This window comes from Lithobates pipiens, unplaced genomic scaffold, assembly GCF_037356315.1.
Source record: "Lithobates pipiens isolate NorthernLeopardFrog02 unplaced genomic scaffold, aLitPip1_a1.2 Scaffold_8, whole genome shotgun sequence".
Classification (NCBI taxonomy): Eukaryota; Metazoa; Chordata; class Amphibia; order Anura; family Ranidae; genus Lithobates; species Lithobates pipiens.
The window spans coordinates 575,007,841-575,023,829 of NW_027507903.1; the positions used below are offsets into that span (position 1 = coordinate 575,007,841).

General features: G+C 43.5%; 1 protein-coding gene across 2 annotated transcripts in view; it reads left to right on the forward strand.

Moving 5' to 3' along the window:
- The window catches only part of LOC143961064 (intercellular adhesion molecule 5-like), an 89,810-nt gene that overhangs the window by 49,478 nt on the left and 24,343 nt on the right, over window positions 1-15,989 (forward strand). For both annotated transcript variants that reach the window (XM_077470206.1, XM_077470205.1), the window contains exon 3: window positions 8,679-8,912. In XM_077470206.1, coding sequence (XP_077326332.1) covers window positions 8,679-8,912 — 234 coding nt within the window. The remainder of the gene's footprint in view (window positions 1-8,678; window positions 8,913-15,989) is intronic.

The following is a 15,989-nucleotide window of genomic DNA, read 5'->3' on the forward strand; positions in this document are numbered from 1 at the left end:
GGACTAAACAAGGAAGTTCAATAGCCAGTAGCCAATAGCTGCCCTTTCGTCATATTTGGTTGGACTAGCACACAGACGAACGGTTTTCCTGACTTTAAGTCCGTCGGACTTGTGTCCGTCAGATAGATTTGAAACATGTTTCATTTCTAGGTCCGCCGGACTTTGGGGAAAAAAAGCCTGCTGGAGCTCACACACGATCGAATTGCCCGACGGATTCTGGTCCGCCGGAAAGTCCGGTCGTGTGTACGCGGCATTAGATGATGATGGGAGTCTGGTTGAAGGATTTGTTTGATTAAAGGCTTGCTTTTGTCAACTGTCTGGTGAGTTCAAACCCCATTGGGGTAGAGAGTGCCTTGCATGGTGAAGGCCTTGGAGTCGGTGTAGGGTGCACATACAAACAACTCCCTAGGATAATCTATTATCACTATAGACTCACTTTGCTACATCATCATAGTGTTTAATATACCTACTTGTGGAGCTGGACATTTATCCAGCATTAGCACTGTTTTAAACATTGGACAGTTTTTATTGATTAGACTGTTTTTATATGTTTTTCTTGTTTTGATAGAGTTGAAACAAAAATAGTCCAGTGTACTGTGAGTAATCAAGCTTCCATATACTGTAATATCTGATAATACCGTCACCTTCAGAGATAATGAAGGGGAAATAATCATACAAAAATTGAGGGAAAAAAGACAAATCTGAACTAGGTAAATTAACCTCTCTGGCGGTATGATTGTGTTGGATTTTAGGTGCTGAAAGCAGTACAATGTTTTGCATGGAAATTTGGCGTTTTATATTGTAGGCCTGTAATTCTTAGGAATAACTCACTTAAATCTGTCCAAACCAGAGTCTAGCAGACATCCCGGGTATGATAAAATTTGAAAAACAAAATCATAAAAATCAAAAATAAATTAAAATATAATAAATAACTATAAATAATTATACCAAATAATAATACAATAATAATAAAAATTATTCAATAATGTAATTAAATCAAAAACACTGAAATTTGCTCAGTTGCAGAATTGTCACTGTCATTGCTTTTCAGTATTTGATGACGGATCTCCCCACAAATCGTTATCGCTCAATTCTGCGAGTGATTCTAATTTATTATCGTTTTTTAGCTGGTCTAAAACCACTTTTGATGTAAAGGGACAGTTTTGGTTGCATGCAGGGTACTGGAGAAACCACTAGGGACAAAAAGGATGCAAAATAATTACATACAGTAATTTAATCTGTAAGATTACATTATACTGTATGTAATGTGTGTTTCACTTTTAGAATTCGGCGCCGTTCTCCGTTCTTGTGCGTTGCAACACTCGCAAGGAACGGAGCTCGGCTTTGTGATAGATCGAGGGGAGAAATCGCTGGATCCAGGGGACAAGGTAAGCATACTCATCTTGGATCCTGCGATGCGATCCCGAGTCTGCCTCAGGGGTTACCTCTAATTGTTCTGAATCCCCCCCCCCCCGAGCCAAGCTCGGGAATACCATCAGGGGGGTTAAAGTGGAAGTAAAGTCCACCTTTTAACTTGTACCTACAGGTAATCCTACAATATGGCTTACCTGTAGGTATGGTGAATATCTCCGACACTTGCACTGTTTAGGGGATATTAACACAGGATGCAGCCGGTGATGTCACCGCCAGGGATGGCACAGCCAAGACTCACCTTCAGAGCTCCGGGCCAGGGCTCCCTCGCACATGCATGGGAGTGACATCATCGCAGCCATGGCCATACATAAGCCGGAGCATGCTGGGAGGAAGACCCGGTGAAGAAGGAAGCGCTGGGGAGCCCTGACAGTGATGCGCTGGAGGGCTCCATTTACAGGTAAGTCTGTTGTAATGTGCAAGTATGTGGTGCATATTAGTACATTATGACATAAACCTGCAGAGAGACCAATTTTACAAGTTTTATTTTTTATTTTGTGGCAGTTTACTACTCTTTTAATAGGCCTGATGGCCTATAGGGTTAGCAGAGACACAGAAAAATCAAAAGATGCTAATTTTAGCGTTAGAAATTGGAACTTTGTGTACAAAAACAGCACATAATGATGAGTGCAAAAACTGCCTACAAGGATCTTTAAAAAATAAAAATCTAAAATTCACCTAGAACAGTGATGGCGAACCTTGGCACTCCAGATGTTTTGAAACTACATTTCCCATGATGCTCCTCTACACTGCAGAGTGCATGAGCATCATGGGAAATGTAGTTCCAAAACATCAGGGGTGCCAAGGTTCACCATCACTGACCTAGAAAGAGGGAAAAAAGAGGGGTAACCAGAAGAATATGAAGGCTAGACAAGGAAGATAAAAGAGTGAGAAGAAAAAGAGAGAGAAGTATACCCCTCACAAGTGCAACAACGCCCACCTATATGTCTGCACCTTGTCACCTGGCACCTGCAAATAGGAAAACCAGGAATTCCAAATCTTTTCATTGAGCATAATCCATGGTAAAGCGGTTGTATTTTCCGCTTGGTCATTTTTACAAACAGGTAAGCCTATAATAAGGCTTACCTGCAGGTAAAATGAATATCTCCTAAACCTGTATGGTTTAGGAGATATTCACCTTGCATGCAGCCGCTGACGTCAGCGGCACATACGCAGTGAAAGTCTGGCGTATCACGCCGGAATTTGCCGGAACAGAGGGCTCCCGCGCGCACGCACGGAAGTGACGTAATCACGGGTCTGGCCACTCACAGCACCAGCGCCAGACCCGCGAACCCGGAAGAAACGCCAAGTGAAGATGTCAGCTCCCTCAGCAGTGACCGGTCGGCCCTGTAGGAGCTTCGTTCTATGGTAAGTATTTCATAATGAGCTACTATGTGGTGCTCATTATGAATTTGCCTTACTTTTTTTTTCTTTTGGGCATACAACCGCTTTCATTTGCACTTTAGTAAAGTCAACTCAACCACAGGAATTTTCCAAGCAATCGTAGCTGCCAAAAACATAAAATAAATCAGGGTTTGTCTATGTTTCCGGATGTTCTCTATTGGCTCATTTAAGAGTGAAACTCGAGTGTCTTTGATGATATTAACCATATTAACTGCAATATATTAAAGAGTGGACTTGCATCCAAAAACGCCTAACCTTAGGGCAGGTCCACCATATATGTAAAAGCATCTTTAAGGCCTCAGTCACATGGGCCTACTTAAAGGGGTTGTAAAGGCAGAAGGTTTTTTTATCTTAATGCATTCTATGCATTAAGATAAAAAGCCTTCTGTGTGCAGCAGCCCCCCTTACCTGAGGTCCCTCTAACTCCAGCGATGTCCATGAGTGTCTCAGCCATCGGATATTCTCCCTCCCTGATTGGCTGAGACACAGCAGTGGCGCCATTGGCTGTTAAAGTCAGCTGGCCAATCAAGAGAGAGAGGGGGCTGGGCTCCATGTCTGGGATGGACACAGGGAGCTGTGACTCGGCTTGGGTGCCCCCATAGTAAGCTGCTTGCTGTGGGGGCACTGAACAGGAGGGAGGGGCCAGGATCACAGAAGTGGGACCCGAGAAGAGAAGGATCTGGGCTGCTCTCTGCTAATCCACTGCAACAGAGCAGGTTAGTATAACATGTTTGTTATTTTTATAGGGGGAAAAAACTAGCCTTTACAATCACTTTAACGTGGTTCTAAAACTTCAAGGTTTTTCACGTTAAAGAGGAACTTCAGTCTGCTCACATAATTTGTAATAAAAACATTTTTGCCATTCTGAAGCTTCCCTCCAACCACTTTTCACATTATTTTATATATACTGTGATTCTGTACTTGCCACATATGCTGCAGAAATCTCCTCCACTGAGTCTGGCTGCAACCATTTTAAATGTGAGCAGCTGAAGCTGCTGCCTGTTCACTTCCTGGATTTACACAGATACACACCTCCAGCTCTGCAGCCCTGCAGCTCTCACTGGCCCTCTTATGACTCATCCCCCTCCCTTCCTGGCAAACTATCACAAGAGTGAGAGAGAGAGCTGTGCATGATGTCATAAGCCTAGACTAATGACCAGACAAGAAACAGAACAAGACCTCCTCTTATTCTTATCTGAGCCCATCCCATCCAACGATGTGCACGAGCACAGTGGCTCCAGCCGCTGTCTCTTTCATCATTAGACAGACTGATAGCAGCAGGAGCCATTGGCTCCCGTTTTTTGAAATTTCAGGCAACACCTAACTTCTCTTAAAAATGCTCTCTCTCCCCTTTAACACCTATGCTGAATAACCTGTGTAAGAAAGATCAGTATACTTAAAGAGGAGTTTCCCTAAAAAATAAAAAAATAAAAATAAAAGTCAGCAGCTACAAATACTGCAACTGCTGACTTTTTTTTTTTTTTTTTTTTTTTGGCGACTCTGGTGGGACTCGAAACTGACTTTTAATAATCGGACACTTGCCTGTCCCACAGTCCAGCGATGCGGGGAATGAAGCCCTGCTCGTTCCCCCCCTCCGCTGGCAGGGCCGGTATTCTAACTGTGGGCCCCTGGCTGTGGGTTCACAGCCGGGCACCCACTGCGCATGCGCGAGCGGCGCCATGCGCTGTAAATGGCCGCACAGTCATCTTGGACCTGTCACGTGTCCCAGATGACTGACAGGAGGGAGGGGGCAGAGCTGAGCCCTTCCTGCACCCAGGCACTGAAGGAGGCAGACTATGAGGGACCCCCTAGCAACAGGCATTTAGAGGTGAGTTAAAAAAATTCCAATTGTGAATTCCATGTGATCCCCCTGTGTCAGCCCTCGCCGGCTTTATTGGATAGAAGAGAGACTTGACAGCAGTTGGTAATGCCTGGGAGCGGTGACATCCCTCTTTGGCTCCTATTGCCCATTTGTTGTCAGCACTCGGCTCTCCCCCCTGTAGCTGTTGCTGACCGACACAGGTGAGCCGAATCATGTGACCGTTACCAGAGCTGCCTGAAAATAGGTAAGTACAGTATATACAGTGAGGGAAAAAAGTATTTGATCCCCTACTGATTTTGTACGTTTGCCCACTGACAAATGATCATTCTGTCATTTTAATGGTAGGTTTATTTTAACAGTGAGAGACAGAATAACAACAAAAATATCCAGAAAAACTCATTTAAAAAAAAGTTATAAATTGATTTGCATTTTAATGAGTGAAATAAGTATTTGAACACTCCAGCAAGATTTCTGGCTCCCAGGTGTCTTCTATACAGGTAACGAGCTGAGATTAGGAGCACTCTCTTAAAGGGAGTGCTCTTAATCTCAGTTTGTTACCCATATAAAAGACACCTGTCCACAGAAGCCATAAATCAATCAGATTCCAATCTCTCCACCATGGCCAAGACCAAAGAGCTGTCCAAGAATGTCAGGGACAAGATTGTAGACCTACAAAAGCCTGGGCTACAATACTATCGCCAAGCACCTTGGTGAGAGGGTGACAACAGTTGGTGCGATTATTCGCAAATAGAAGAAACACAAAAAACTGTCAATCTCCCTCGGGCTGGGGCTCCATGCAAGGTCTCACCTCGTGGAGTTTCAATGATCATGAGAATGGTGAGGAATCAGCCCAGAACTACATAGGAAAATCTTGTCAATCTCAAGGCAGCTTGAGAAAATAATTGGTAACACACTACGCCAGGGATATGCAATTAGCGGAACTCCAGCTGTTCCAAAACTACAAGTCCCATCATGGTGTCATGCTTGTGGCTGTCAGAGTCTTGCTATGCCTCATGGGACTTGTAGTTCTGCAACAGCTGGAGGTCCGCTAACTGCATATCCCTGCATTACGCCATGAAGTATTGAACCCCTGCAGGTCCCCCTGCTCAAGAAATAACATTTAAAGGCCTGTCTGAAGTTCACTAATGAACATCTGAATGATTCAGATGAGAACTAGGTGAAAGTGTTGTGGTCAGAAGAGACCAAAATCAAGCTCTTTGGCATCAACTCAACTCACCGTGTTTGGAGGAGGAGTTATGCTGCCTATGACCCCCAAGAACACCATCTCCACCATTAAACATGGAGCTGGAAACATACTTGGGGGGGGTTTCTGCTGAGGGGACAGGACAACTTCACAGCATCAAAAGGACGATGGACGGGGCCATGTACATTCAAATCTTGGGTGAGAACCTCCATCTCTCCGCCAGGGCATTGAAAATGGGTCGTGAATGGGTATTCCAGCATGACAATGACCCAAAACACAAGGCCAAGGCAACAAAGGAGTGGCTCAATAACAAGCACATGGCCTAGCCAGTCTCCAGACTTTAATACCCTAAAAAAATATGTGGAGGGAGCTGAAAGTTTAAGTTCCCAAACGTCAGCCTCGAAACCTTAATGACTTGGAGGGGATCTGCAAAGAGGAGTGGGACAAAATTCCTCCTGAGATGTGTGCAAACCTGGTGTCCAACTACAAGAAACGTCTGACCTCTCTGATTGCCAACAAGGGCTTTGTCACCAAGTACTAATCATGTTTTGCGAAGGGGTCATATTCTTATTTCACTCATTAAAATGCAAATCAATTTATAACTTTTTTTTAAATCGTTTTTTCTGTATTTTGTTGTTATTCTGTCTCTCACTGTTAAAATAAACCTACCATTTCAATTAGAGACTGATCATTTCTTTGTCAGAGGGTAAACATACAAAGTCAGCAGGGGATCAAATAATTGCATCCCTCACTTTACGTTTTTCTCAAAATTCTACAAACAATACCCCATAATGACAACATGAAAGAAATTTGATTTAAATCTTTGCAAATTTATCAAAAATAAAAAAAATCCTATGTGCATTAGTATTCACATCCTTTGTTGAAGCACCAATTACAGCCTCAAGTCTTTTTGAATATGATGCTACAAGCTAGGCACACCTATTTTTGGCCAGTTTCTCCAATTCTTCTTTACAGGACATCTCAAGCTCCATCAGGTTGGATAGGGAAAGTCGGTGCACAGCCATTTTTAGATCTCTCCAGAGGTGTTCAAGTCTGGGCTCTGGCTGGGTCACTCAAGGACATTCACAGAGTTGTGCCATAGCCACTCCTTTGTTATCTTGGCTGTGTGCTTAGGGTTGTCATTCTGTTAGAAGATGAGCCTCTGCCCCAGTCTAAGGTCCAGAGCACTCTTGAGCAGGTTTTCATCAAGAATGTCTCTGTACATTGCTGCATTCATCCGTCCATCGATCCTGACTAGTCTTCCAGTCTCTGCCACTGAAAAACATCCCCACAGCATGATGCTGCCACCACCATGCTTCACTGTAGGGAGGGTATTGGCCAGTTGATGAGCGGTGTCTGGTTTCCTCCAGAGATGACACTTATCATTCAGGCCAAAGAGTTCAATCTTTGTTTCATCAGACCAGAGAATTTTGTTTCTCCTTCATGTGCCTTTTACTGAGGAGTAGCTTCCGTCTGGCCACTCTAGCATATTGGCCTGTTTGAGATGGTTGTTCTTCTTGAAGGTTCTCCTCTCTCCACAGAGAGATGCTGGAGCTCTGTCAGAGTGACCATCGGGTTCTTGGTCACCTCCTCAACTAAGGCCCTTCTTCCCAAATTATCGCTTAGTTTGGCCAGACGGCCCGGTCTAGGAAGAGTTCTGCTAGTTCCAAACTTCTTCCATTTACGGATGATGGAGGCCACTGTGCTCATTGGGACCTTCAATGCTGCAGAAATTGTTCTGTACCCTTCCCCAGATCTGTGCCTCAATCCTGTCTTGGAGGCCTTCAGACAATTCCTTGGACTTAATGGCTTGGTTTGAGCTCTGATACACACTGTTAACTGTGGGACCTTATAGACAAGTGTGTGCCTTTCCAAATCATGTCCAATCAACTGAATTTACCACAGGTGGACTCCAAGAAGAAACATCTCAAGGATGATCAGTGGAAACCTGTTCTTAATTTTGAGTGTCATGGCAAAGGCTGTGAAAACTTATGTACATGGGATATATTTTTATTTTTCATGAATTTGCAAAGATTTCAAACAAACTTCTTTCATGTTGTCATTATGGGGTATTGTTTATAGAATTTTGAGGAAAATAATGAATTTAATACATTTTGGAATAAAAGTCTGTAACAAAAAATTGTGGAAAAAGTGAAGCGCTGCGAATACTTTTCGGATGCACTGTATATGGTTTTACTGTAGCCCTGATGAAGGGGGAGTTCTTTTGACCCACCTCTGGGTGGGAATGACCTTGGCTGGAGCTGAGCGTCTTCAGTGTGCAGCCCAATATTTGGATGGTGGCTGAATTTGTTTTATTTTTTCAGGCTTTTTATTCCTTTAGTCTCATCTGGGGATCTTGAGAGTAATACAATTCCTGTCCTAGAATGACACTGCTCACTCGCTGTACTGTATATATAGAGGAGAAGCATTGTCACTCTAGGACAGGATGTTAGAACTACAGAACACCTCTCCCCCTCTCCTCTATCCCCATTATATGGAGAGATGATGTCCTATAGTTCACAGAGAGAAATGGCAAACTTGATAACGTTGTTTGAGGTGTCAGTTCAATACACAGCTCAGTGGATTTTTCAATGGGTTATTTTTCTGTACTTGCAGAACTTGTGCAAACTGTTGGCAGCTGTATAAATCCTGAATAATAATAATCATTTTTGTTGTTGGGTTTAGTTACACTTGATGATGAAATGGTATTATTATTCAGTTGGGTCTATGGCTGTGTTATACTTAAATATTGCTCTGCATATTCCTACATTTTGCCATTATCAATGACCATTCTTATCTCTTGGCATTGTCTTCCAGCTGGGCCTGAGTTCACAGACTGTCCTGACAAGTTGGTGTGGATTGAGGGAAAGGAGCACAGCTTCTACTGCATGGCCACAGGGTACCCCTCACCAACAGTGACCTGTGCAAAAAACACCACCACCTATGAGGTTGAGAAGAAATTCACAGCAATGAGAAATATGACGGGGCTGTACACCTGCCGTGCTCGGAACTTTGACATGGTTAAAAAGATAGTAAACGTATCTGTAGAGTGTAAGTATCTATTAAGCAATATAGATTATACAATACAAAAGGCAATTTCTTTCTTTCTTTTTTGGATAGATTAATAGAAGTTTATAACTGCTGCCATTGTTGTCCCATTGTGGTGATTTACCTTCACTTCCTGTCCCACATCCAAAACGGGAAGTAGAATGAAATCCCAAAGTGAGAAAACCCCAGGTTGTCACCAGGGTGACTGGAATTAGCGTCCTCATTGGAGGATTTCCCCTCTACTCCTGTTTTGGTGATAACACAATTTGGGATTTTCTATTATTTCAGTCTCAGTAATACTGGTAAAGAGGACAATTAGAGAAGATGAATCTCCCTAATGGGGCACAGACAGCACTAATGCCACGTACACACAACCGGACTTTCCGTCACAATAAACTCTGACGGTCTTTCCGATGGAGTTCCGATCCGAACGGACTTGCCTACACCCAATCACACCAAAGTCTGTTATTTTAGAACATGATGACGTGCAATGGGACTAGAAAAGGAAGTTCAATAGCCAGTAGCCAATAGCTGTCCTTGCGTCGTATTTGGTCCATCGGAATAGCACACAGACAAACAGTTTTCCGGATAGGAATTGATTCCGTCGGAAAGATTTAAAACATGTTCTATTTCTAGGTCCGTCAGAATTTTTGAAGAAGAAAGTCCAATGAAGCCCACACACGATCGGAATATCCGATGAAATGATTCTGTCTGACATTTTCTGCCGCAAAGTCTGATCGTGTGTACGCGGCATTAGTGCCTGATGGGTGTCACTCCATACAAAACTAATATAAAAAAAAGATTCATCCTTAGATATACTTTAAGAATGGGAAGGCCAGGATGTCTTATAAAAGAAGCTCCAGTGTGGTCACATGGCATCATATATCATGCAGCATCAAGTAAAAACAACATGGCTCCCCCTCGCCCTCACTACACAGTAACTAATGTCATGTGAGCACACTGGAGGTTTGTTTATATACCATGTGACCACACTGGAGAATTAATTTTTTTTATAAACCTTTGTCTGTTTTTATACCATGTTACCACACTGGAGCTTTGTTTATAAACTGTGACCACACTGGAGCTTTGTTTATATGACTACATTGTAGGTTTGTTTACAAAGCTCTAACTGTTTATATATCATATGACCACACTGGAGGTTTGTTTATAAACTGTGACCACACTGGAGCTTTGTTTATAAACCTCTGTCTGTTTATATACCATATGACTATGTAAGGGATGTCAAAATCACTAATAGATGGCAGCATGGAGTTAAAAGCCTGAATGACGGAGAGCACATTTTAACCACATGCCGACCGCCTCACGCCGATATACATCAGCAGAATGGCACAGCTGTGCAAAACAACGTATGGATACGTTGTATCCTTTAAGAGCCGCCAGAGGTGCACTCGTGGCACGGCGGGGGACCTGATGTGCATGGCCGGCGGGTGCAATTGCCACCTGCCACCCGCAATAGCGGGCACGAGAGCCAGCATGGGGATTTGTGTGTGTAAGTACACAAACCCCTGTTCTGACAGGGGAGAAGAGACATATTTTTTGGTTCCTAGTAAGTAGGTACAGCGATATGTCTCCTCCCCCAGTCAGTCATATCCCCATGCAGTTAGAAACACTAACTAGGGACTACATTTAAGCCCTTGATCATCCCCTAGTGTTAACCCCTTCCCTACCAGTGACATTTACACAGTAATCAGTGCATTTTTTATAACACTGATCGCTATATAAATGTCAGTGGTCCCAAAAATATGTCAAAAGTGTACGATCTGTCTGCTGCAATGTCGCAGTACTGCCTAAAATCACAGATCACCAACATTACTAGTAAAAAAAATTAAAAAAAAATAGTAATAATAAAAATGCCATAAATCAATTCCATAGCTTGTAGACGCTATAACATTTGCGCAAACCAATCAATATACACTTATTGCGTTTTTTTGTGATTATTGCGATACTGTGGCAGGTCGGCATGATCCCGCGAGCCGTCGTAGCTGTACATCGGCTCCCTTAAGCAGGGTAGCAGGCGCGCACGCGCGCTGCACGCTGCACTGCGGGGGTGCCAATGTTCGTGGCCTGCGGTCGTGGGCACGAGAGGCAGAACATGTGTGTGTGTGTGTGTGTGTGTGTGTATACACACTAATCCCTGTTCTGTGAGGAGAGGAGAGGCAGATCGTGAGTTCCTAATAGCTAGAAACCACAATCTGTCATCTCCTATAGTCAGTCCCATCCCCCCACAGTTAGAACACACACTAGGGAACACAGTTAACCCCTTGATTGCCCTCTAGTGTTAACACCTTCCCTGCCAGTGACATTTATACAGTAAACAGTGCATTTTTATAGCACTGATCGCTGTATAATTGTCAGTCGTCCCAAAAATGTGTCAAGTGTCCGATGTGTCCACCATAATGTCGCAGTCCCGATAAAAATCGCAGATTGCTGCCATTACTAGTAAAAAAATAATAAAATTGCCATAACTCTATCCCCTATTTGGTAGACGCTATAACTTTTGCGCAAACCAATCAATATATGCTTATTGCTATTTTTTTACCAAAAATATTTAGAAGAATATATATATATCGGCCTAAACTTAGGGAAAAAATTGGCTTAAAAAAAATGGCCTGGTCATTGAGCAGCCAAATCTTCCAGGGCTAAAGTGGTTAAACAGGAAAATTGTATCATTTTATTACAATTTATATTAGCATTTTTATCACTATCTTAGAATTGTCCGGCATTTTTTGTTGGAGCTGGGATTCAAATCAATGGAAACCATCCCTGGCAGCCCTTTTAATATTCGGGCCTAATGATTTGACGCTATAAAAAATATTGTCCTGTGAATTTATGTAGAGTTATATTTTATATTTCTTCCCTATTCTCGTATTGAGTTCTGTTGCAGTGCTGAGCCAATTTAAAGGGTTAGCCTACCATTTAAAAAAACAAAACTGTTTTTTGTAGACGCTATAAGTAGACGTGTTAGGGAATCGTTCATACCATATCCATATCTTATCTGTATAGATCAATGCAGGCTCAACGCAAAGGGCACATAGAAATCTATTATTTTCCATAAGGCTGTGTTGAAGTGTGATGCGGTGCACTGCATAAACATGCAGCATATCTGCATTGTATGTCACCACACCACAGCGACTTGCAACCTTCCCCCCATCCCATAATGATTTCTGTACGTGCTGTTCACACTGGGGAAAGAATGTAGTATTAATGGGTTAGGGCATCTTTACCTGATGTTTACCAAAAGCATCCCTATGCATTACAGCAGTGGACTCCAAATTGCAGCATGTGGATTGAATGCAACCCTTTGTTTGCCTTTATCCAACCCGTGGAGACTATTATTCTCACTGACACCGATGATAAGTTACCATTCATTCCACTGACACCAACAGGGGGTTATAATTCCTCCCACTGACAACAACAATGGGTCACTGTTCCTCCTACTGACACCAATAATTGGGCACTATTCCTTCCACTGACACCAATGATGTGGTACTATTCCTTCCACTGACACCAATGATGTGGTACTAGTCCTCCCACTGACACCAATGATGTGGTACTATTCCTTCCACTGACACCAATGATGTGGTACTATTCCTTCCACTGACACCAATGATGTGGTACTAGTCCTCCCACTGATATAAACAATGGAACACTATTTCTCTTAGCCCTTGTACACACGGTCGGACATTCCGATGGACAATGTCCGATAGGACCGTGTTGTCGGATAATCCGACAGTGTGTGGGCTCCATCGGACTGTTTCCGTAGGAGTATCCGTCGGACCAAGTTTTCCAGCTGGGCTATAAAATTTTCCGACAACATGATCCGATCGGACTTTGTCCGATCATGTGTAGAAAAAGTGCCACGCATGCTCAGATCAAATTCCTAGACCAAAGCTATTGGCTACTAGCCTGAACGTAGTTCCGTCCTAACGAAATAACGCCATCACGTTAAGTACGATTGGATTTTCTGACAACTTTGTCCGACTGTGTGTATGCAACAGTTTCGGACAAAATCCATCTGACAAAATCCGACGGATTTGGTTGTCGGAATGTCTGACCGTGTGTACAAGGGCTTACTGTCACCAATGATGAGGTACTATTACTCCCACTGACACCAACAATGGGGCACTATTATTTTCCCTGAAACCAACAATGGGGCGCTACTCCTTCCACTGACACCATTTATGGGCCACTATTCCTTCCACTGACAACTATGATGAGGCCCTATTGTTTTCACAGACACCAATGAGGGACCACTATTCCTCCCACTGATACCAATGATGGGGCACTATTCCTTCCACTGACACCAACAATGTGCCACTATTCCTTCCACTGACATCAATAATAGGAACTATTTCTCTCCCTACTGACCACAGATGCTATGTAAGTTTTACCCACTTCAATGCCGGGCCTATTCTGACCCTTCTCTCCTGCATGTAAAAATCATAATTTTTTTGCTAGAAAATTACTCAGAACCCCCAAACATTTAAACACACACATATATATATATATATATATATATATATATATATATATATATATATATATATATATATGTGTGTGTGTGTGTGTGTGTGTGTGTGTGTGTGTGTGTGTGTGTGTGTGTGTGTGTGTGTGTGTGTGTGTGTATATATATATATATATATATATATATATATATATATATATATATATATATATATATATATTGTAAGGGATCTTCCCGGGGTAGGGTGTGTTTTGACACAGTTCACAGCAGACTTGGAATTTGATAAAGCAGATCTTGGCGTTTATTCGTGGTACAAACAGTCCAGCAAACAAAATATACAGCAACACCGTGCTTTCTAAGTACAACAAAAATAAAAGTCCTAGCCCGGCTGGGCGCTTACTAACAGGTTCTGCTCACCTATCTGACACTTACAAACACAGCGTCTTTCGCCTGGACATCGCAGGGTGAGTTTTAGCTCCAGCAGTGGCTGTGCTTGCAGCTTCCTTCAACACACAGATTGTTCATTCCCTGGCTGAGAAGCAATCACCTGCAGACCCTACAGAGCCTTTAGCTTCCCAGGCTAATTAGGATCCAAGCTCACCTGATCCCAAACCCAGAACTGGATCGGGGGATGTGGAATGACAGGTCCCTCTACCAAACCTACCTGCCATTCCATATAAACCCAGGCCCGGCAAAATTAAATAACAACTCAGCAGCATATCGCTGCTGAGAAACTGATCCATCCTGGATTTACCATCTCACACTGTGTAGCAACCTAGGTGAGATGTACACCCCCTCGATCACTTCTCCAGTGACATGTCTACATATCCCCCCCCTCTTTTTCAGACCGGAGGGCTGAGCCTTTTGTCCCCACAGACAACTTACCCTTGACAATGCGTCAGCATTTGCCTGTAATTTCCCTGGCCTGTGTTCCACAGTGAAATTAAAGTTTTGTAGGGAGAGAAACCATCTAGTCACTCTTGCATTTCTCTCCTTGTTTAACTTCATCCATGTTAGGGGGGCATGGTCTGTCACCAACTTGAATTTCCTGCCTAGCAAGTAATACTTTAAAGATTCTAGGGCCCACTTCACTGCCAAACATTCTCGCTCCACAATGGCATAATTTTTCTCGGCCGGGGTTAGTTTTCTACTCAAGTACGTCACCGGATGCTCCTCACCATTCACTACTTGTGAGAGTACTGCACCTAAGCCTGTGCTAGAGGCATCTGTCTGAACCAGAAATTCTCGCCTGAAATCGGGGGTGACTAACACAGGTGGTTGGCACAAGGCAGACTTAAGGCTTTGGAAAGCCTCCTCGGCCTCTGGGGTCCACGTGACCATTGCTGTCTTTCCGCCCTTTGTCAAGTCAGTTAGCGGAGCAGCAACTGAGGCAAAGTTCGGCACAAATCTACGGTAATAACCCGTAATACCCAGGAAAGCTCTAACCTGTTTCCTTGTCAGGGGTCTAGGCCAATTCTGTATTGCCTCAATTTTATTTAGCTGTGGCCTAACCAATCCTCTTCCAACAATGTAGCCCAGATATTTGGCCTCTTCTAGGGCTAGAGCACACTTCTCGGCATTTATGGTCAACCCTGCATCACTTATGGCATCCAACACGGCCTGTACCTTACAGAGGTGACTTTCCCAATCAGGGCTAAAAATGACCACATCATCGAGGTAGGCGGCTGAGTAATCACGATGTGGTCGCAGAATCAAGTCCATCAACCTCTGGAAAGTTGCAGGCGCTCCATGTAACCCGAACGGCATCACTACATACTGGAATAGCCCATCAGGGGTGGAGAAAGCAGTTTTCTCTTTAGCCTCACCAGAAAGTGGAATCTGCCAGTAGCCCTTTGTGAGATCGAGGGTGGTTATGTACCTGGCGTTACCCAACTTCTCAATCAACTCATCTACCCTGGGCATAGGATACGCATCGAACTTGGAGATCTCATTCAACTTTCTGAAATCGTTACAGAACCTCCAAGTTCCATTGGGCTTTGGGATTAGCACAATTGGGCTGGACCATTCACTCTGTGACACCTCAATTACCCCCAGAGCAAGCATACGTTTTACCTCGGCAGATACGGCTTCCCTACGTGCCTCGGGTATCCTATAGGGCTTAAGGTTTACTCTGCTTCTAGGCTCAGTTTCAATGTGATGATGGATGAGGTGTGTACGCCCTGGGAGGTCAGAGAACTTGTTTTTGTTTTTCTGTAAAAATTCCTGAGCCTCCTGTTTCTGTGACACTGATAGAGTATCACCTACCTTGACTGGAGGGATTGGTTGTGACAAATTATTAACAGTATTTGTCGCCCCCAAGGATTCCCTGTCTTTCCAGGGCTTGATCAAGTTTATGTGATAAACTTGGAAAGGCTTCCTTCTACCTGGTTGGTGCACCTTGTAGTTCACCTCACTGATCTTTTCAACAATTTCATAAGGACCTTGCCACTTCGCCAAGAATTTACTCTCAACAGTGGGGACTAGTATAAGGACCCTATCGCCTGGGTTGAATGTCCTGATTCTTGCGGACCGGTTGTAAATTCTACTTTGGGCCTCTTGAGCTCTCTGGAGGTGTTCCCTTACCAGGGGCATTA